Raw genomic sequence first — 23,825 nt, forward strand, 5'->3', positions numbered from 1 at the left:
TGAGAATGAATGAAATTAATAGCCCTCACTTGTTATCTCCAGGTCTTCTGAATTTTTAAGGCTTTAGAAAGAATATCGTTTAAAATAACCCCATACTCTATGATGGTCCTGATTCTTTCTTAGCTTGCCCCTCGCTATGAGAGGCTGACTACTTAATGAATTTGTCACAGAGGTTTTCCTGGCTGAGAGATATCGGAGACTTTGACGGTGAAGCAGCGACAGGGGAACAAAATGATGGGCGAGGAAGCTTCGAGTGCAGGCTTTGCTCTTTTAACTTTATGCCCAGTTCCATAATTGTGCTTTCAAATGTAATTCTAGCTGCCAATTTACACTTTACCAGAGTTAAAACTTATTTTTAGTTTCATTTCCATGAAAAATGTGCACTTTGCTCTTGATTGACAGATATGCTTTGACAGTTGATACAGGTTTACCCAGTCAAGGCTTGTTTTAGTTGAAGGTGAAAATGGAAGAGGGAAAAAAATTGCTTCAACAGATCTCAGTATTTCTCTTTTTATTGCATTCGTTGTCTAACAACAATAATACTCATTGGCAAGAAATTTATTTACACTAACAAATTAAATTTAATCACAGGTATTGTTAGACTGGTCATAAAACAAACTGTGATATTTTGCTTGAATGCCTCTGAAAACCAAAGAGTAAGGAATGTCATTTGAAACTTTTTGAACAATCTAGAGAAGTACATATTAACCAAGCACAAGAGAACAATTCAGACGTGGCACTATTGTCTCTTCCATGCAAATGATCAGACATCAAAATGTACAAATTAAACGCTTAGGTAACATGCTATCCATACCTATCAGACTTAAAATTATTTTCAAACAATTCTTGTTCTTTACTGATATACAAAGAAAGCTGAAAAGAAATCAACTTCTTACAGTGGAATAGAATTTATTCTCTTTTATTTTCAGCTGCCCAGTTTTGTCAGTAACATGTAGCAGATGTACAAGTGGTTGCAACACCATTAAAAAATACAAAAGCAGTAGTTATGATATTAAATAATGTTGAATAAAACATATACATATATATTTAAGGAATTTCACTAAGCACTAACTAAATTTCATGTTGTTGGGAGGTGTTATCTGGCTGGAGTGCCTCTTAATTCTTACTTTTTAAGGTAATTTAATTATTTCTTGCCAATTGTTCTTTCATGAATGAATGATTACATCCTTAACAGAAAACCTGGGTGTATAAATAATATAGCTGAAAGAAACAGAAATGTACACCTTCCAACAACATACACTCCCAACCACTTGTGCTGTTTTTGGCAACAACCAAAATGCCATCACTTGCACAAAAAATAAATAAATGATCATATGATGGCAACATTCACCATAAGAGAGCCAGTAGGCAGTGACTTTAAGCATCACAGCCACCAATTATGTCATTTTAGAATTGTGAGCAAATTCACAAGAACACACAGTGCAATTTTTAGCCAAGAAAACTGCAGTCTGCAGTTGAAAATGCCCGAAGCTGCATAAATTTCTTCTGAGCTCCAACTCAGCAATATGCAACCTTGACGTCAAAGCATTAGCCAAATATTTGAGGAAATTTTCTTACTAAAATACCAAGTATCTGATAAATCAATTTTACCAAAATATATAAACATATAGAAGGATAAGTGCATTTAGTAGAAATACTTACAATAAAAAAATCTCTTAAAATCTATGAGCCATTCAATGTATACACAACACAAGAAGTGGCAATAAGGCTATGATTATAGCTCCAGGTCCTGACTGACCTTACCAAGTTCCATACACAATGTATTTTTTAATGCCATGTGATTGTAGTGTGTGTGCATGTGTAAGGTGGGAGTTATATTCACACATATGTAGTTCTGAACATCTACACAAATGGCATGCACATTGTTGAGAAGTTGTCTGTTCTCTTATTCCTTACATCTTACTGTTGAATCCCTAGCAGTTTTGGGGTTGGGTTAGGGTCAAGCATAGGAAATCATCATATTTCTTTCCTTCTCCACTCTTGAGGATCTGGAATCAGGTCACAGGCTGTGCCGGGTCCACATGCTTACATATGCGAAACTTCAAGTAACTACCATTCCATAGGCCCACAGAGACACCATGCACGAGCAAATAAGGACCCTCTGTCTACCATAAATAGAACTTGTTGCTTTCACTTACCAGGAGAAGCTGATTCTGTCGGCTTTCTCTTTGCCCCTCCAACTTCTTAGTTGGGCCTATTCTATGCCGCTACTTCAAGTTACTCAAATGTGTTTTGTCTGGTGTTATTTTTTTCTCCAGTGTTTTGGACCAAGACTAGATTTCCTGAGACTTTAAATATGCAAGACAAATGCAAACAAAATCTGCCAACATACCCAGGCTGCTTTTCAGGAGTGAATCACTGAAGCACATTCCGATTTCCTATAACCCTGCTTTCTTTTGGGAATGTACAACCCTCCCCCAGCTTCCCACCCCCCATCATAATGTAAACGATTCTAATAGAAAATATGGATGTTTTGGCTGGGGGTGGTAGCACACGCCTGTAGTCCCAGCTACTTGGGAAGCTGAAGCAGGAGGATCACTTGAGCCCAGGAGTTTGAGGCTGCAGTAAGACATGATGGAACCACTGCAGTCCAGTCTGGGTGACAGATGACAGAAAAAAAAAAAAAAAAAAAAAAAAAAAGAAAGAAAATACGGACATTTTATTTCTGGACTTTATCCTTAAATGCTTAGTTTTAGAATAGTGTACAGGTACATCCTTGATAAAAAGTAAATTTTAAAAGATAGAAAAGAACTGTGCTTTTCTCTTCCATTTTACCTTTTCATTCTGAGACCACTAAGGTCTTTGCATTAAGTAGGTGACGTGAACCCTAGTGACCACTGTCCACCAAAGTGTCCCTCATCTCCAGCTCTGTCAGGAGTACCTTTAGTTACTCAAATGGAAATATCTCAGTGTAATGATGGGGCTACAACATATCCAAAGTGTAGATGGTTCTCTCAGGGTTGCTGGGACAGCTTCCTTTAGAATCCTCTAGAACACTACTGTTAAACACTGGATCTCCTCTTGAAGTTTAGTCTGCATAACCTTTAACACTTAAACATGAATCAGAGTATCTATATAAATGGAAATTTTTATTTCCTTTTTACAAAATGCAATTTTCAAGCACATGTTAATTCTGGTGCACAACGAACCCAGGCGAGTTTGTCTTCAGCAGAAACTCTAACGGCAGAGATGCTAGATCAAACCACCTGTGACCATTTTTGTAGCTTGGGTCTAGGATATTTTAAGATGTCAGGCTAGGGATGACTACAGTGTCACAGATAGTGGCAAAGGTAAATCTGGTTCCTCATTTTCCCTCTTGCCACTTTGTTTCCAACAACAATGGAGCAAAAGGTAGACAGTCCCATTTTGTGCCAGCTGAAAGCTGAGTTTGGCTTTAGCACCTATCATACGGCAATCATGAACTGCTGTGGGTTAAAAAAGTTTGTGTGATGTTGAGGGTGTGAAATCAATGTCAATCCCAGCTAAAGGATGACAGCCACAGTACAGCTTTATTGTCATGAAACTAAAGGGGGACTTCATCAGGAATGTTAGAATGGATGAAATGAGGTTTCTTCCCTAACTTAACATTCTGCAGTAAATTCCTGATTCAGGCAAAAAAAAAGAGAATGAGATAAGTATTACATAAACTGTGAGTTACTTGAAGGGAGATGGTCTTAAACAAAGTAATCTGTTATAAAACTAACATCCTTTAATGGAAAACCCTGACCCAGATACAGCTCATACAATGCTTTCTGTCTGCAGCTTGGCCTCTTCGCCACACACTCCCTCCCAGCAAAGCATAACCTATACCCCAAAACACTTCTGGCTATTGTTAGAATCATACTGAGCTCTTCTTTAGGGAACACAGTTCATAGCATCCAGATATTCCCTTTTTTGTTCATTTTCTGATAATAAAAAACTGCAAAGTGTTTAAGGTTGATGAAGTAACAATTCTGTATTAAATTGTAAGGACAGTGAAAACCACTAGCATTAAAGTAGGAATTGTGCAAGACACTGGAGCCTCGATTAGGTATCATGCACTACAGTCAATAAAAGAAATAATAGGAAAACAAAATGTGCACAAGATCTGAGGTCTTTCACTTTGTTTTCATACCCTTCATCAGTTTATATCGTATGCTTTGTGGGGCAATCAAACCAAGTGACTTTTACAATTTCACCTGTTTTAAGTGGTAATGCTAAAATAACTCATTTAGGACTAAAATTACTATAATTTAACTAAAAAATCAAAATAATTATAATACTAAATGATTTAAGGAATAAGAATTTGATTTATAACATTGTCAGTTGGACATTGATCTAAACATTCAATGTACAAACAAAGTTATAAAGAAAAATACTTCTAAGACATTTAAGAAAATGCAATATAATAGACATAAATTAGGTGCAAAAACAAGACACTTATAGACATTTCCAGTATATACATCCATTTTCAAATATCACCAAAGTGTAAACATAACTTAAGATAATCATCCTTCTATCTCTACTCTTGAATACAGTGAAATTTCCAGTGTGATCCAGGTCACTTTTTTCCCAAAGATAAGCAAAAATGGCCAAAATTTACAATAGCAAGCACTAATATTACCAGATTTTTACTAATTTAGTGTTTTAGTATTAGAAAATTTTGCCAAATTTTATCGCTCATTAATAGTGGCTTCTTATTTCTCATGATGTTAATAAATAACAAAGCACCAGACATCTCAAGATATTAATAGAGTATCCAATATGGCAGTTTCATTATCATATCCCAAATGAAGACAGACAGAAAAACATAATGGTGACTTTGATAACTGTAAAACACAATGTTACTTCATGTTAACGTTTCTGAGGCTTGAATGAATGGTCTGTACCTAATGACAAAACAGCTGAAGCATAACAGACAATACTCTGGCAATGAAAAGAAAACAGGCCTTGGGGGTAGAACAGAATTAAAAATGTCTAGTTTAGATAATTTCCGAATTCAGATTTTCAGATAAGCAAAAAAATTTTTTTTAAAGAAAAAAATCACACTATTATTAAAATACAAGATGGGGCTATAAGGGAGTTCCCTTAATCTGTTACACTCAAAAGCCTTGCCCAGGCCCTGCTTATGGAATACTTCCAGTGGAAGATACGATGACACTGGGAACGGAGCAGAGATTCCCATAAAGTAAAAGAAGGAAAATACTGTCCAAGAACTCATGTGGCCTCAAGCCTTATGTTGAAACTTGTCCTTTGGAAAGTGGATAACCTCAGTTTTAGAGTCAATGCAGCAAAGAGAACCAGATACATGAGCATAAAATACAAAAACCCAAAAAACCCTCATCACATGAAATTTCTCAAAACGAGTTTATTTTCTCCTTCTTCTGCCCCAGTCTCCTGCACTTAGGACTTAGTTTGGTGAAATACAGAAATCCTTAATACTGGCTTAAAATTAGTATAAGTTCCTCCACTACTAAAGTGTATCCTATCCACTGCCTTAAACAAACTTTTTCTGTAAAATTGGAAATCTTTAAAGTATGGAAAGGAATGGCTCAGAAAAACCATTCAAAATCTCCCTAAAATGTTAACTGACAGTTCTTCTTTATAGGAACATTCTTTGTACTCAAAAAAAATTGGTTCTCCAGTTGAATATTATTCAAATCTAAATTTCCTCAAACTGGTATTTCTACTTTTCTTAAAAGTACATTTGTTAAAACTAACTGAGCCCACCTGGGAAATCTTGAGTAGAAACTATGTGATGAGTTCCTGATTGTGACATAGACAGGCTGAAGACCAGCCAGAATGTTCCCCAGGACAGGAAACCTGAAAATGGTGGTTTCCTTAAAAATCAATTTCCTGTTCAATTTCTTGGGTTGGGTGGGGGGAAGGGGAACTGTGTTGTGTTTGCCAGTGTTGCTGAGATGCTGAACACACAACAGTAGCAAGGTCAACAGATCCCAATATCCCATGGCTGCATTAATGTCTGATTTTTTTCTTTCGTGTTCAGCTATATCTAGAGGATAAATATTACTCTCAGAACCTAAGGTAATACTCACATACACAATCTTAAGGCTTTTGCTTTTTTCAGTGGTTAACAAATAGCTATAATTTCTTTTCTTTCTTTTTGATGCCTAGCAAGCAGAATGGCTTGCTTGCCTTTTCCCTTAGTAGGTAACTATGGAGCAGAGCATCCATGTTTCCACAGCAGGGTGGTCTTACTGTCCAGACTCAGAATTAAGAGTGAATCTTTCCCACACACTGGAGTAGGTTTTGCAGCCCTAGAAGTAAGTACTGGTCCAGATCTCATGGCAGGGTGCTCTCTGCCATGCAGACAAGTGCAATTGCCATTTCAGGATCCCAAACTGAAAATTCACAGTGCTCCATCAACAACACCAGGGTGTATCATGCTCTTGTTGGATGGGGTCAAGCTAGTTCTCCAAGTGACAAAACACACCCAACACAACACAAGATGTTGCTAAGTTAGAGAAGAGCAAAACACAGCTACTTAAATGAAATGTCTGGTTTGTTAATAAATCAAAGGTGGCTTGGGACTATGTCAGTAGTTAAAATTAAGAGTGCCTTCTATTGCAGAAAATGCAGTTATTCAACACACGGTTCCTCAGCCGGCCTAGAGCCGCATTACCCTTATCATTTAGTTTCTTCTTCATCCTCTGGAGGAGAGCAGGGCAGGAAGAGGTGGGGACTTCTCTTGGATAATCTCCATCTTCAGTAAGAGGGTATGCGTTACTGCTCACCAGCACCGTCAGCTGCAGTTGACGTCATCTTTTCTGTCTTTTTGGACTTCCTCTGCATTTGCTCTTGTTCCTTTCTCCTTAGCTTTTCTCTTTGTTTTTCCATTTTCTCTTGGGCCTTCCGAGCCTTCTCTAGAGACATCTTCATTTCCTTGAGTTTCTTTTTGACCACTGCTCGGTCCTGGGATGCTGTCATTCCAAGAGCCTAAGAAGGAAACACACACACAAACTGAATTTGAAAACCAGTGAGCCCTCTGATGATGTTAATATACCGTATGTTCAAGTTTGTAAACTAATTCAAACATAAAAGAGATAAGAAAAGAGGAAGAGCTAGTTACATTTGTTAAAAATTAGCACACTGGGGGCTACCTTTTTTCTTTTGTTCTTTGAAGTCCCTTGCAAAGTATACCCTAAAGCTCATTAATTAAATGCTTTCCAAATTAGTAATTAATGGGCGAATGAATGGAAAAAAGGCACAATTCTACTTCTCCAACCTTTGGGCTGTAGACATTTATAGGTAAAGGTATTGCTAAACTCATCAATATTTTCAAAGCATAGGAGTGAACACCTGCTGTCACAGAGGGCTCCAAGAAGGGCAAGAATTGAAACAGCTTCCTTTCTGCCAATGTTTTCATTACAATGAGAACCAAAAGTGTCTTTGGGGCCAGAATGCTCGTGTCAGCATGACTAGCCATTCTTTCCCTGTAGGTAGACCTATAAAGGAAGCTTGATTATAATGAGGAGGTTGCTCGATGAACTTAGAATTCAGAATACGGGGAGTTGCTTATGTACTTTAAATGTTTCGTGACCTTCAGAATCAACAGCAGGATGCATCTATCTATCTCCCCAACAGGGACAGCCTTGTCAATGGGGACTTCATATTCACAAGCTATTGATTGATCTCTAACCTTTTCAAGACTGTCAAGAGATACTCATCTGCCCGTCAGCCCAGCAGGGGGCTGAGGCGGGGGCATGGAGCTTGGGGTTACATGGAGTTGGCTGTAAGCTCCTTTCTCCCTTTCCCAAAGGAATGGATGCCACCTTGGTCTCTAAGGGAGATGGACTGGACAAGTGGAAATGAAAGTGCCATGGAGGGGAGGGAAGATGTGTGTACATACTTGGAGAAAAAACTTGTGGGGAAAACATCATCCCAGTTTGGGAGTGGTGTGTAAGGAAGAGTGGAGGTGAAGGAGAAATGAACAAGGAAAAGAAGATTCGTGGATCTGGGTCTTAATTCTAACGTGATGAAAAAGTCCACAGTGGCCATGATTAAAACTCACACTACATCAGAAGGAAGGAGAGTTAATATATGGACCATGTGTTGCCAGGTGGAAGCAATGGAGTGGGTCCCTCGCTCTCCTAATCAGCAGCCTACCATTTAATTTAGAACCCCTGATGGACTTTCTGAAACTTCATTTACTACTCAGAAAGAATTCAACATCCTTTCTGCTGAATGTTGATGAGAATTACCTCTCAGATATGCAGAGTGCTCTTATCTAATGAAAACATTTTAGGTGCTTTGAGTAATACAAGTTATACCTGGTAACCTAACACAGACATATAATTCTTTACCTTAAGTTTATTTCCATCCAACTGCAGGAGCTGCTCTCCAGTGATGTTTTGGGCACTGAATTCAGATACATACTGCTCCAGATTTAGGCTCATTAACCAGTGAGAAACCTGCTGCACACTCCATTCCTGAACGGCCCGATTCTGACACTGACTGTGTTTGGGAGACTGTCCATCATCAAGGATCTGAGATAGGAATGTTACGTAGTGTTGTTAAAGGACCAAGATACTATGGCTCATATTATGCTATCAGAAGGAATTTCTTAACCTATGAGAGCCACACTTATGTTTAAACCAAAATACAATAAGCTAATGGTTCTAATGGTGGTAGAAAAAATACTTATTACCTATATGTTCTTATGTTTTTGGAAGTTTAGAAATTCCCCCATAATAAAAAAGCAGCATTATTAATGTAGGAAGTTTAATATAGAAGAAAATACACTAATGTTGCAAGCTTTTACATCAAAATAGTCTGGACAGATTATAAGAGGTAGAAAATAAATATTTCATAAATCTCTATATGCAATGCATCACTTATCCTCTAATAAGACATTGGAATTTTGTAAAAATATATTAACAAATACTGAGGTATCTTTCACTTGGGAGAGGAGAGCATTAAGCTCTCAAGCCTTCTTAGGGGAAGTTTCACAACCATTATTTCATTCGAGCAGCAAGCAAACTGTGAAGAAGGTAGGGCAGATAATATCCATAATTACTTTTAAGAAATGAGGAAACGGTTGGGTGCGGTGGCTCACATCTGTAATCCCAGCACTCTGGGAGGCTGAAGTGGGTGGATCACTTGAGGCCAGAAGTTCGAGACCAGCCTGGCCAACATGTCGAAACCCCCTCTCTACTAAAAATACAAAAATTAGCTGGGTGTAGTGGCACATGCCTGTAATCCCAGTTATTCAAGAGGCTGAGGCAGGAGAATTGCTTGAACCTGGGAGGTGGAGGTTGCGGTGAACCAAGATTGTGCCACTGCACTCTAGCCTGGGCAACAGAGTGAGACTGTCTTAAAAAAAAAAAAAAAAAAATGAGGAAACTGAGGCTGAGGAAGTCTATGTGATCTGTTCAAGATCACACAGTTAGTAAGTGGTAGAGCTCAACAGTTAGGAGTTTATTCCAAATTTCTGGCTCTGTCCACTGCAGAATATTCCTTTTAATAGTGCAAAAGGACAGGTTGGTTCCTAGACCCACTAAGCTGAGAGGAGATGAAGGTGATGATAGGTCTTGGAGGAAAGACAGGAGTCACCTTGGTGACCCATAAAGGGAACACAGAAGAAGGGATGCGGTAAGCTGAGATGAAGGCAAAGAGGAGGAAAAAGAATGGACCATGTCAATGTAATGGTGATGGAAGATAAATCAAGGAACTCTGGAGGTGCAATGTGGAGATCCTCTTAACTTAGGAACATCTTTTAAACTAAGATATGACAAGGGCAGAGAGTAAAGCTATTTAACACAAGGAAACCCTTCACTACAGAGGAAGGTATTCTTGTATTGTCTCATTTTTCAGCCATCTCCAAAGAAAGAAAAAGCACATTCAAACAATAGCACACAAGCCATCACACACAGCCCACTGATAGCTCACCTCGTCATCTATCATATCCAGGCTCTGAGCGAGGGAGCGATAAAAGAATCAAGACGAAAAGTGTTACAGAAACAGGAGACACAACATACATAGTACATAGTTCTAATAAAACGAAAATTGCACCAAACTTGAAGAATACGGGCAGAAAAGCTTACGAGAAAAAAAAAAAGTTTTATGAATCAAAAATCATGTTACAAAGAAATAGTAAGAACAAACATTTAGAGCAAAAATATCTTTATTTACGGTGCTTTCTGTCCTCCCCCCATTTTTCGAGGAACTAAATCACTAACCTCACTTCCTGACTCTCTCGTGCACATTTATCTCCTGATAATTTGTAGTAATACTAATTTTGACCCTTGCTTCTAAATAAATGGTTCTCATGCTATTTTCCCTCTTTATCAAAACTATCTCTGTCTACTGCAATGATTCTCAATCAGAGACCTCAACCTAGTCAGAGAAAGTATCAGAATCTTGGAGTGAGGGTGGTTGTAGGAGGAGGCAAGGAAAAAAAAGGAAGGAGTAATTCGTAAACTTCGATGTGATTTCTGAGCTGTTCCCCCATGTTTAACTCTGCACTGCCCAGCCTCCCCATCATGTGTGTTTACATATACATGTAAAAGGGGCCCCTAGAAAGCTTAAGAACAAGATTTTGCTTTTATGTTGAGAAAGGGAGGGAGAGAAATCCTGAAGACTTCATATTAAATATAAACACAGTCTTGATGATTTCTATGCAAGATCTACCCTAAAAACATTTTCCTGGTGATGGTTCATGGGTAAAATGTCACATTTGACAAAGCAGTTCTGTCACAGTGCCATGAAAGTACCTCATCTGATGACAGTGCTAAGGACTGAGAGAGCCCTGGTGTTTTAGGTTCTGCTCCTAAGCCGCTGAGGTCTGCTGAACTGGTACTGCTGGGACTGAAGTCATCATTGAAGGTAAAATTCTGTAAAAATAAATGAAGCTCAGTGTTAAATGAGTGCAGTGAGTGAGCAAGAGGTAGGTGTTTCTGCAAGTTCTAAAAAGGCTCTTTTAAACCATCTTAGCCGAAATTCATGTATAATTTGGTGATGACCTTTAACAGGACAGCGGTTGAGAATGCTGCACCTTGTGCGGTTGAGGGAATTCTGGGTGCTTTCTTCATGTGATGAAAGGATAGATGTTTTAGAGAAATGATTCTTCAATCTCTCTTCAAGGGTACAGAATTCATTATCCTCTGCAACTGCTCAGAGGAATAATATTAATAAGCCTATCTTCTTTGACCCTAATCGTGATGAGTAACAGTGTAAGTAAAAATACAAGATGGTGTGGAGAGGCTGAGTTATTAGGAACAGATGGCAATTCATATTAGAAAGGTAGCTAGAGCACCCCCTGGGAAGGATCGCTTATTGTTGGCTGTGATAAATACTATGAGAAATGGCAGATCCTCCCCTGGATGTACCCTTCAAGATGATGAGTTCTGGGGGAGGTCACAGTCTGACAATACCCTAGTAGTTACATGCTGAAATACAACTCTCTCACAGCACCAGCAGAGCATCAAGGAGGCTGCCACACAGCACAGACACAGGTTTCCAAATAATCACCTGGGGGTGGGGAAGGTGGGAGTGTATAAAGCTTCCCCAGAACTTCATTACAATGTTCAGTGGATATGAAAATCAAACAACAATGACTACGTAGCTGCACTTGTAAAAACATTTTTAACCAAATCTGGAGTCTCTACAGTGCAAGATAATGGTGGAATTCTTTGAATAGCATTTAGATGCCTCAGTTCCAATACTGAAAATGTTTCAAGACCAAAGTGATGTGCTGCTGTCAAAACTTCCTTTGCTAGTAATTCTAAAATGGCTGGATTTCCAGGAACTCTAAGTACTTGACCAACACCATCTTGTTTCTATTCCATTTCCTTAGGAATTGGACTGTTAGTTTTCCACTAGGTTCCTTTATATTGGGTTTAGTTGGTTATCAAAAATAAATACCATGCCAGAGGCTGGAGACTTCAGTACCGAACAAACTCCAAAGTTTGCTAAAACTTCAGAAAAGAAGTCTAGGTTAGAGCACACGGAGCTCGGCCAGCAGAACATTTAAGCAGCAGGACATTTAACATGAACATTACCATTTGGTACCCCAGTCAAAACCCTTTGAGCTGTTGAAAAGATTTAAATTGAAACTGAAAAGAATTAAATTCAAGTAACATTAACCACATGTTTCTGTTTGAGAAAGAAAAGCGAACACAGATAAAAGGAGACCAAACAATGTGTGAAAGTTAGCCACCATATGTGTTTCAACAAAATGTTAGATAAGGTTTGCAGTGTCATGCTGGAAATAACCATCATGCATTTAAAAACGAGTAACACCCATGCATATATTTCCTAATTCTGTTAAAGAACTTTGGTGATAGAATTATACAGCAGTTGTTCAACATAGAAGTTTGATATTAAAAGAAGAAATACGTAAGGGTGCTATGTCAGCATTGGTTTGTTTTAAAGAGTTTCACTTAGATGTACTGAGCACATATTCAGTCTCAAATTTATTTGCTTTTCAGTAAATCTTGAAGCACAGTGAAATAGTTTAGTAATGAAATTTAAAGTAGAATACTGGGTAAACAGATATATCACTCTGTTCTATGATTCAAATGCATCCTTCCCAGCATGGCTTAACTGTCAAACTGAGATTAAATAGCAATATGTGAAAAGATAGGCAAATCAAAGAGTAACGTACAATCTAGAATGAAACAGTATTAAAGAAGGTGATGGTTAAATGAGGCTTTCTTTTCCCCACACAAGAAATACCATGCATTGTTTATTGCAGTGTTATTACATTGGTTTCTTGGATCCAGACTACAGACATAAGTTGAGAATGCCTTCCAAAGATTGAAGAAGAGGAGGGATTTGGGTTTCTCTTGTTTGCTTTTGTAATCCATGTGTTTTCTACCTTAGACCCCTTTTTATCTGAAATTAGAGTCTCAGGAGAAGGCTGAAGGGAACTTGTAGGTGCAGGCAGGTTCCTGAAGGAATAGGATCCTTTCCGGCTGTCATTAAACCATGAAAAAGGCATGCAAGGGGAACGAGTGGAGGTCTGAGCTGTTGAACGTGGCTTGGGTGTCCAGTTTTCCAGTCTGCCTCTGAAGATCCTGTTTTGTGAAAAGAATGGGTGTGTTAGATAAAGAAAGGGCAGATAAAAGACTTACTGAACCAAAGGACTCTGAATATAGTTTGAAGTAAGACTTTGAGACACTATTCTACTCAACAGAGTAAAAATTTTGCACTTTTGAATATGATACTAATCTTAATAGTTATCTTTTTGCCTCTAAATGGATTCTGTGACAACGATCAACATTTTCATATTGTTATTGCCATGGTGAATTTTTATAAAATGTGCCTAATAAGTGTATGTGGATGAATTATAATCAGGGAGGGGCACAGTCTTTTAGGAACTATTAGGTTAATCACCACAGCATTTCCTTTATCTGGGTGACATGCCTCACACCTAGGGACATTAGCTCATAAGCAGTATTCTTTCCTGTCTTCCACTGGACTTGTGTTCCCAAGGGTCTGAGACTTAAGAAAATGATATATTTAAATGATTTTGAAATTTCAGGGTTCATAATGCTTTAGGTAGAATACACAGTTTATTGGTTTTTCACCAGAATCTTAGTGCCTTTTCGCAGGAGGAGTAGGAGATCTGAAGTCCTCATCTCCCACTTGGAGGGCCAGGGTTCACAACCTCCTAAGTACATGGTCTCAGGCCTTCTCTTGGCCTTTAGTTCTCCATCTGTAAAAGGTGGATATTTTTATGTATCTCATTGTGTTTGTTAAGAATTAAATGAGATAATATGTGAAAGTGCTTCAAAAACTGTCAAAGGTCTATGTTTACTGTTTAACATTTAAAGGATTCAAAGGCATTTGAGGAACACAGTTTGAAAACAGATTTTTTTGTCTTAATGTAGGTTCTTTCGTATCTGTAATTATCTTTTGGTTAAGAGAAAAAATAACTATCAGAAACCAAAGTAGGAATGGGCAGCAGTTTATGTGCATCTTGGAAGAGGTCAGCCTTGCCATTTGATGGAATGCCTATTATTTGATAGCTGCTGGTATCACGACAAAACAGATTCCCTTTCAATTAAAAGTGCCTGAACACCACAGCCAGACAACTTCTGTCCCACCACATGTATACCGAATTTCAGTCTTCTTACATCTCATTTCAAATATATTTTGAAATGTATTTCCAGTTTATATAAATAGTATAACACCTAACAATTCCCATTTATTTCCAAATATTATTGTGAGAATCAAATGGGACATGAATGTAAAAGCATCTTGTAAACTGTAAAGCAAGGTAAAAATGTAAAGGGATTATAAGACTGATAACTAAAGAGAATGAAGAAGTCAGTGAGGTTCTGATAAAATATTGAGATCAGTATGCTAGGCGAACCAGATGTCATCCTACACATGGTCTACACTCTAGGTGAGGCACTCCAAAAATATGAATCTGGATGATTATATAGGAGAGGGAAGGCTGTTCCCTCTGCAGCCTCTGGGGAGGGTGGAGGCAGAAATCTGATCTCCTTAGTGTAAATTCAACTTGGGAAGGATCTTGGGCTCTGACCCTTTGGGATGTAAACATGTGTCTCTAGGGAAAGATATGACCAGTGGCTCCATCTTCACAACTCTGGGAATGTCTCCATGGAGCTGGTCTCATCCCCCTCTTCCACTTAGTCTCCTTCAGTGTCACTACATCACCTCTGCAGAGGTAAATCTCTCTGGAGTTCTCACTATCTACGCACTCACAATTCAACTTCTGTTTTCTCTTTTTTTTTTTTTTTTTTTGAGACAGGGTCTTGCTCTGTCACCCAGGCTAGAGTGCAATGGCACAATCAAGGCTCCCTGCAGCCTCAACCTCCTGGGCTCAAGCAATCTTCACACCTCAGCTTCCAGAGTAGCTAGGACTTACAGGTATGCGCCATCGTGCCTGGCTAACTTTTTTATTTTTTGTAGAGATAGGGGTTTATTATGCTATTGAACTCCTGCCTTGGCCTCCCAAAGTGCTAGGATTACAGGTGTGAATCACCACACTCAGCCTCATAATTTATTTTCCGAGGTTTGTTTTTTTAGCTTAGATTCCACATTCTAGTAAAAATGCCTAGAAAGCTCTAGCTGTGCAGAAACATACAAATATTTTCTCTGCAGTCCCATACTCTTATAATTGGGTATCTCTGAGGAAGAACTGGACCTGATGATCATTATCCCCTCTGGTTATAGATTTCTGAATCAAGAGAATTTTTAAGAGTTTCATCCACAATTGCAATAAAGTATAGTAGTGCTTAAATATATGGATGTTGTTTTAAAGTTTATAAATAGGCCATGATTAATGACAGCATGACAATCTTGTCCTACTCCCAGTGTATAGCCTTTGTAACAATGTTTTTAGAACAATCACTATTATCTTTAAAAACAAATAGGGAGAAAGTAAGAATTGTTTTCTACTTGTGGTCATTCTGTTGCTTTATTTGAAAAGGACTTTTGGTAGTCCACATCCTGTCCAAGCAACATTTGAAAAAAAAATCTGAAGGTCACATCTAATTAAACTCTTTCACAACAACATTTTCACTGTCAGAAAAATATTCAAGACTAGTAAGTCCACATGGACCCGTGTATCCAGCACTGAGGGTTTTGAGGCCATGTGGTTCTTACATGTGTGGTGAAGGAGATCATGGAAGCTGGGCCTCTGGTGATACCCAGAGGCTTTCTTTCCCCAGCTTTGCACACCAAGTTAATAGACAGGAAGGAGGAAGAGCCAGGAAGAAGGCAATAAGAGGCCACTTCTGAGAAGACACCTATGTCTCTACAGTGGCAAACCACCAGATTCATGGATATTTTGAAGAATATTTTTCAGTTTCCCATGAGGCTTGGCTGTGTCCCTGCTGAAGCTGTATCCTGTATCTCTCATTCCTCTGTGTATATCTGTGATTTTAAAACTCCATGAACTGATATAATCCCTGGGTACTTGCAAGTATCCTTAAAGAACTAAACAGTGAGTGGTATGCTTTCATTTCTTGGACCTAGAGAACATTCATTTGAAAAAGGAAATTTTTACTTTAAAATTACAGATCTATCAGTTTAGCAGACATACTTTCTAAAATAAATGTCAATTTCCTTCTGAATAAATTGAACTCTTGGGCCCACGATAGAATCAGAAAGGGTTTGGGAGCAGTTATTCTATGTTGATCATTCTTATAGTCTATTTCACTTTGTGGAGAAATCCATTAGGAATAACACAAAATCCTTCTTTCCTTATTTGTTTCCTTCCTTTCTTCTTCTTTCCTTCCTTCCTCCCTCCCTCCCTCCCTCCGTCCCTCCCTCCCTCCCTCCCTCCCTCCCTCCCTTCCTTCCTTCCTTCCTTCCTTCCTTCCCTCCCTCCCTCCCTCCCTCCCTCTCTCCCTCCCTCTCTTCCTTCCTTCCTTCCCTCCTTCCCTCTTTCCTTTTCTTTCCTTTTCTTTCCTTTTCACCTTCCTTTCTCCCCAAAATCGAGATTGGCAGAAATGAACTCTTGATGAATCTGACAATAATTTTTCCAGAGGATCAAAACAGGTAAATAGTCTATATTCCCTTCACCTTCTTTTTTAGCTGTAATTTAATGGCTTGCTATCATTTTTGGAAAAAAGAGAATCATAAGTCACTTCTAGGAACTGGGAGAAAGACTTCAAATTCAGAGTTCATAATCCAAATATACCATTTCAGGGGTAGCTGTTTCCTGGCATTTAAATGGTTTATGTAATATCTCTTACAAGTAATGAACTCATTTACATATATTTTGAATCCAGTGTATCCTGGGACTGGCACCCCAAAATTAAATTGCCAGCTAAACATTCCAAGGTGATCTTTGTTGTTGTTACTTTAACTTTGAATACAGGTGTGTGAAGTATTCAGCATCTAACTGGATGTCATCAAAATATCATTAAGAGTTCAGAAACTGCCAGAAGAGATGAAGTATAACAGAAATATAGAATTTAAGGCAGGAGTAAAGGAAGTTAATTGATGAAAGTTAGCTGCAACCAGAGGAAGAGTTGCACACTTGCGTTTACCTAAATCAAATGATGGAATTCTATAAGGTTCTAACATCCACCAAGGAGTTTGAGGTTGTAAAGCGAGCCTCATCTAAATGGGATCTAGAGACCCTAATGGATAACAGCTGTGAGAAACATGTCCATCTACAGTTCAGGGCCAACCCCTGGCACCTACTCAGACATATCCTGCTCCCAGATCCTGAGTTCTGATCTAAATTTCTAATCAATAAATAACAGTCCATCTGAGATGGTCACTGTAGTGTTCAACTTTGAATCATCTGAGATGGTGAAACTATTCCCTTAGTAAGTCTTCCCCATACTAGAAAGGTTTAAAATGAAATAGAAGAGGATCACGTAGATAAAATCCACACTATCAAAATGGAAATGCTAAGTTTAAGAATAACATATATTGCTTAGGTGTTTAAGAAAATTTGTATGAATAGAAATCTGAAAGAGAAATGTGTCCACTGATTCTATCTTAAAATGCTAAACTCATTTTAATGATCTAAACTCATTTTAAATTTGAGTTTTTAAGACACAAATATATTAAGCACTTTGATAACTATACTGGGATGTTTAGAGTCACTATAGTTAAATATTAACTTATTAGATTTTCAAGAGATTTTTTTAAGTATGGAAAAGTGTTTGCCTGTCAAGAATGTAAGTTTGTCAGGCTTCAGGCATTTGAAATACTGTACTTAAAAAGAAAACTGAATATTAAATTGATAAATGCAGTTAAAAATCGGCCAGACAGTTATGAGGAATAAGTCCAATCTACTAGGGCTAAGCTGACATTACTCAAAGGTCTCCATGAAAATGACTACATTCACTGGGCCAGGCTTAGGCAGAGATGAGGTGTTTTTTAACTCACACACATGTGCTCATCTCCATCAATTCTTCTAAAAGGTGTGTTTCCAGCCAGCTCAGATGATTCTTAAGCAGGGGTTTTGCTCTTACTCAGCAACAGAGCAAAGTGGACCCTCCAGGTACTTGTCATAGGATATAATTTCAAACTCACTGTCATGCCATGATTTATCTAAAGCCTCTTTGAGAGAAATAGCCTATGAAGGACTGCCTGAAGTATAATTCATATAACCCATTCATTCTTCAAGATATAACAAAAGTCATCCTTGCATGAACAGGACTGCCAGCCAAATATACAAGAAGAATATTGTTTTGTATCCTTCCCATCAAACCTGTTTTAAAGATAAACAATGATAACAATAGCCATTTTTATTTAAGGATTTGAAATGTACTTAAATGTGACCATTTTAATCCTCCTAATAACATGAAGAGGTGTGCGAGGGGTGTGTGTTTGTGTGTGTGTGTGTCTACGTCTCCATTTTACAGATGAGAAAACCGAGGTACAGAAAGTTAAGTAACCTGTCCAAGACGTAAGTGGCAGAGTTGGGATTTCAACCCAGGCTTTTAACCACATTGACATTGTGTTTTTGGCTTTGACTGGAAAGTCACTGTTACTCTTACTATGAAGATGTTATTGAAGATGTTGCATTTTAAGTGAGTTTTTAATCTAACTTTTCCCTATTCAATTTATTTTTTAATAGATTATATTATTGTAGCATATGTACTTTTGTATGTAAACAAATTATTTTGGAATAACGAATATAATACAAATAAGTAAGAAAATAATAAATGAATATGTGCTCACTCACAGACCAACTGAATAATGGGGTAGAAATTAAAGGAAGATTTGTCTTTCATGGAATGCTACAGATCAACATTATCCAAAAGAAATACAAATGAACCACATTGTAAACTAGAATTTTCTAGTAGCCACATTAAAAAAAGAAGTAAAATAATTTTAACAATAATACATTTCATTTACCCTACAAACCCAAAATATTTTTGACATGTAATCAATATTATAAAATTATTAATAAGATTTTTATGTTGTTTTTGTTCACACTAAGTCTTTTGAGTCCAGCATTCCTTATTCTCCTACACATATCCCAATATAGACTAGCCTTTTCTGACTAGAGGCAACCAACTGGACAGTGTATGCAGAGGTGAATGGGAAGTCAGAGCCATGCAGTGTTAGCCCAATCCACTTATTTTTTGGTAGGAAACCAACATTTCAGGAATTTGGAGACTTGCCTAATGGAAAAGTAAGGACTACTACCTTGGATTCCAGCTCAGTGTTTTTTCTGTTGTTCACACTTTCTACATGAATGCAAATTCATTTCCACAGAAGAGTGCCATCTCTTTTCCTTATCATTTTCTCAACATACTATCACCTAGCCCCATCTGAGACACACACATCTCACACATCTCACAGAGTTTTCCATTCAGTGACTACACTGGAAACTTATCTACAGAGCTCCAAAGTAGACATCAGTGGCTACTTACTCCAGAATGTAGAATAGGATTTTATTTTATCCTTTGGTATATATTTTAAGGGGTGAACAAGCTGCAACAACTAAATGTTTCCTGTTTTTGTTATCTGCTATGCTGTCTGTTTAAAATCAGAATGTTGGTTGGGTGTGGTGGCTCGTGCCTATAACCCTAGCACTTTGGGAAGCTGAGATGGGAGAACTGCTTGAGCCCAGGAGTTCAACAACAGCTTGGGCAACATAGCAAGACCCCACCTCTACAATTTTTCTTTTTTTAAGCTGGACATGGTGGCAAACACCTCTAGTCCCAGCTACTCAGAAGGCTGAGCTGCAAGGATCACTTGAGCCCAGAAGGTCAAGGCTACAATGAGCTGTGATTGTGCCACAGTACTCCAGCCTGGGCAACAGAGTGAGACACTGTCTCCCAAAAAAAAAAAAAAAAAAAAAAAAAAGACAATGCCACTGAGCACATATTTGAAAAGGGATGGAACCAAATCATATTTCTTTGTTGAGTTTACTTGTTTATTATTATTAGCCTCATCCATTTTCTCTAGTTGTATCATGTCGCGCATGTATCTGAGTCATTATGTATCCACAGGAACACAAAAAGGTAAACTCTTTATAGAGAGGAAAAAACTAAAATCAAGACCAAACAGTGAAAGTCTTGCCTCTTTAAAATCTAACAGCCACAGGTTATAGCTGACCAATCATCTTATCAGAATCTTAGCCTAATAAGAATTGGATGAAATGCCTCTAAAAGGTAACATTACTCAGCCCAAGCATCCTTCCCTCCTTTTTCTGAGGAAGTCTCCCAGGGGTGTTGAGTGTATTCCCAGTTGCCCCCCACAATCGTAGTGCGACCCTGCAGCTGATGGTGCTCATAGCGCACCAACTTTCAGGGTCCTGAGAATCCAACTCAATTGGATTAAGCTCCTCCTGGGCAGCAATTCTGTTCTTCCTGGGATAGGTTTTATAAGGTTCTGCACCCATTATCAATCTAGACAGAAGAATATAGGCTGTCAATAGATTTTATTAGTGTTAACCAATTACTATGACAGCTCAAAAATTTTTTTTTTCTTGCAAGAGAAAAGTGTCCTTCTTCTTCCCTTGTTCTTCTATTTCAATTAGATGAATTCCTTTCCATCCTGCCAAAATTCTACTATAATTACAAATAATTATAAAACTATGATTTTATTTTTTTTGGATATGCCAATGTCATAACAAGGTTTGAGGGAGGCCGTCTCACACATGCTTGTGAACACCCAATCATCACGCTTATGAACTACAAAAGATCAAAATCATGATTCTAATTAGAAACCAGTTTATAGTGTGGGTATGAGTACAGTAATTTCTGACTGCTGAAGCAGGGGGACTCCAGAGTTTTAAAAATACAGCGGTAGTTAGGCAGCCAATCTAGAAGTCTAGATGTGGGTTCAAAGCGGATATCAGCTATGGCGAAGCAGTGTGCTGATGGCCACCTGCCCTTGACAAGCTGTGGTTTTGCCTACAGTGAGGTGAGCAGGCACTCACCAACACAATCAAGATTGACTTGCCTTTCATTTGTGATTTATACAAGGAGGTGATCATCTCTGGCTACTATGGCAAAATTCCATCAAACACCCTTCCCCTTCCTGGCTGCAGGTGCTTACATCCCTCTCAGGTGTTGTCTCAAAGATGAGAGGGAGTGACTGTCTTCAAAGCCCAGAGACCAAAGGAAGGACAGTGTCATTTTCAGTATCTGAGATTCTCTCCCATCGTGTATTTAGGCATCTCTTTCTCCCTTAAATGATTTCATTATTTGTTTATTTTTCCTGAGTATGTTTTTTTTTTTTTTGAGACGGAGTCTCGCTCTGTCGCCCAGACTGGAGTGCAGTGGTCTGATCTCAGCTCACTGCAAGCTCCGCCTCCCGGGTTTACGCCATTCTCCTGCCTCAGCCTCCCGAGTAGCTGGGACTACAGGCGCCCGCCACCTCGCCCGGCTAGTTTTTTGTATTTTTTAGTAGAGACGGGGTTTCACCGTGTTAGCCAGGATGGTCTCGATCTCCTGACCTCATGATCCGCCCGTCTCGGCCTCCCAAAGTGCTGGGATTACAGGCTTGAGCCACCGCACCCGGCCTTTTTTTTCTATTCTTAATTTTAACACACAAAGTAGACCATTCTCACTCCTGAACCACACAAAATTAAACTGCTTTCGAGTTGCATATAGCCTCAGATTTACCTTTATTTTCCTGAGATTTTTGTCCTCTTTATGAGAGCATTCTACCCTTTTCCAATGTACAGTATAAAGGAAAGCCACACTAACAAAAATACTTAATTTGGGAATTCTCTCTCCTCATCTCCAACCCATTATGTTCCTTTAATGCTCCTTTAATTCCAAGAAGAAGGTACAATTTCTCACCAATGTATATGTCAGAAAAGAGAAAAAAAAGTAAACAGCACTTTTTACATAAGTAAAAAGACAACTTATGAAGTGAAGAAGTGGTCCCTGCATGATTTAAAGTCTTTTATTCTTAGTGTGTTTCTTCCTTAGTCTGATATTGAGATTATTTCCAAATTTCATAAAGAAATTTAAGCATCATTAGATGCATAAGTAACTGAAGGTGGCATAGTATGTTGGAAAAACATCTATACAAGAGGAGCAAGCCCCAGGTCAACATTAACTACCTGCTGCATAACCCTGGGCAAATCAATTAAATTCTATGAAGGTGAAGTTCTTCATCAATAGAGTATGGTATTATCTACTCTCCCAGTCTTTTTTTTTTTTGAGACAGAGTCTCGCTCTATTGCCCAGGCTGGAGTACGGTGGTGTAATCTTGGCTCACTAAAATCTCCACCTCCTGAGTTCAAGCAATTCTCCTGCCTCAGCCTCCCAAGTAGCTGGAATTACAGGCGTGCGCTACCACACCTGGCTAATTTTTGTATTTTTGGTAGAGATGGCGTTTTGCCATGTTGGCCAGGCTGGTCTCAAACTCCTGACCTCAGGTGATCTACCCGCCTTGGCCTCCCAAACTGCTGGGATTACAGGCGTGAGCCACCCAGCCCAGGCATCCTCCCAATCTTATGAGGATCAAATTAAGTGATAAATGTAAAACCACTTTGTAACTTGCAAATAATAATAAGGTAATAGTAATAGTAATAGCAAGAGCAGCAAATTGTTAACTTTATTATTCTTGAATACATGCCAAGTATCATTTTAAATGTTTTACATGAAAACTCCAAATCCTTACACTGACCTTAGGTAAAAGGTACTGTTATTACTCTCATTTTACATGAGGAAATGAAGGCACAGAGGGTAACTCACTTGTCCAAGACTTAAAGGTTGTAAGTGGGAGAGCCATGATTCAAACCTAGGCAGTTGCACTTCAGAGCTTGATGCTTTACTGACTCCCTATACAAACCTCAGCTTAAAATTATATAATCTCAGCAAAAAAAACTGGGAAAATTTGGCAACATGCTGTTCAAAGCTCACTCTCTATGGGAAGGTCTTTACTGAAGAGTAAGCATAGTTGACAGTGCCCACAAAATCAATTAAACAGCCAAGTCCAGCAAAAGATGGTGGTCACTCCTACATACATGTGGACAAGACAATCTTGAATGTCTACAAGATACTTAAATGCAAAATGATTATCCTTTTAGACTTAACACAATGCACTAGCCTTGTGGGTAGCCAGGCAAAAAATCTGAAGTGTCATAAAATATATTTGATATGTCTGAAGTATCACATAGATATATTTGTGCTGAATTTAGATAAAAACTTATTGAAATGGTTCATGTGGCCATAATTCTGCAATTAAGAACCAATGGATATGCCCAAGGCTAGACAGAGGCTATAATTGGAATAAGACCAATATAAACTAATTGTGCAATTTTTCTTCCATCTCAATTCTTGGCATGTCACTTCAGCTCAAATATACTGACCACTGATTTTGGTTAACAATGGAAGAGGGAGCCAGAAAGTTTAATTATAGAAATACATGTGTTCTTAATCACACAGCCGTACCTGCTACCTGCAGAAAACCTACTGGCTTCTTTTTCTTTCCATTTCTTTCCCTTGTTGGAATTCCTTCGCAAAGGCGCCCTATAATGACAGCACACAGTCAGAAAGGGGAAGTCGAAATTTTCTCTTTCAATCCTCCTTTTACAGAGGGCTTTCTTTTTATATCACAAAGTGCTTACCCCAGATCCACAAACTTCTGCTTAATTTTTCCTCCTTGCACCGCCAACGAACTGGATGCCCTTAGTGATTTGGGATCTTTGGCATCATCTAGGATATACACATTTGTGAAAAAGATCAATTATTATTATTTTTAAAGTCACAATTCAAAAGTCAATGCATCTCTGAATCTAAGGACTTTGCCTAAATTCCTAATTGTAAAAGAATTAATAGATGCCTTATCATACGACCTAGGAGACACAGTTACATCGAGGAACTCTCAGTTAAGCAGGGGAGGTCCTATATAGGATAGAGGCTCAACATACATCACAAAGAGTTTTAGCTTCAACT

The 23,825-nt window shown here is 38.4% G+C and overlaps 1 protein-coding gene and 1 pseudogene across 13 annotated transcripts in view; both read right to left on the bottom strand.

The window, feature by feature from the left end:
* Positions 1 to 496: 496 nt before the first annotated feature.
* Positions 497 to 23,825, bottom strand: part of PPP1R9A (protein phosphatase 1 regulatory subunit 9A) — a 395,072-nt gene continuing 371,743 nt past the window's right edge. For 4 of the 13 annotated variants that reach the window (XM_073009120.1, XM_038004633.2, XM_038004636.2 and 1 more), the window contains 7 exons: positions 23,498 to 23,585; positions 23,322 to 23,399; positions 12,725 to 13,037; positions 10,734 to 10,853; positions 9,910 to 9,933; positions 8,325 to 8,507; positions 497 to 6,957 (listed from right to left, as the gene is read on the bottom strand). In XM_073009120.1, the coding sequence (XP_072865221.1) occupies positions 6,745 to 6,957; positions 8,325 to 8,507; positions 9,910 to 9,933; positions 10,734 to 10,853; positions 12,725 to 13,037; positions 23,322 to 23,399; positions 23,498 to 23,585 (1,019 nt within the window). In that variant the 3' untranslated portion in view covers positions 497 to 6,744. The remainder of the gene's footprint in view (positions 6,958 to 8,324; positions 8,508 to 9,909; positions 9,934 to 10,733; positions 10,854 to 12,724; positions 13,038 to 23,321; positions 23,400 to 23,497; positions 23,586 to 23,825) is intronic. The other 9 variants (XM_073009121.1, XM_038004638.2, XM_038004640.2 and 6 more) reach the window with 7 other exon arrangements.
* LOC119626354 (small nucleolar RNA U13) lies at positions 20,520 to 20,614 on the bottom strand (annotated as a pseudogene).

Source organism: Chlorocebus sabaeus, chromosome 21 (assembly GCF_047675955.1).
Source record: "Chlorocebus sabaeus isolate Y175 chromosome 21, mChlSab1.0.hap1, whole genome shotgun sequence".
Classification (NCBI taxonomy): domain Eukaryota; kingdom Metazoa; phylum Chordata; class Mammalia; order Primates; family Cercopithecidae; genus Chlorocebus; species Chlorocebus sabaeus.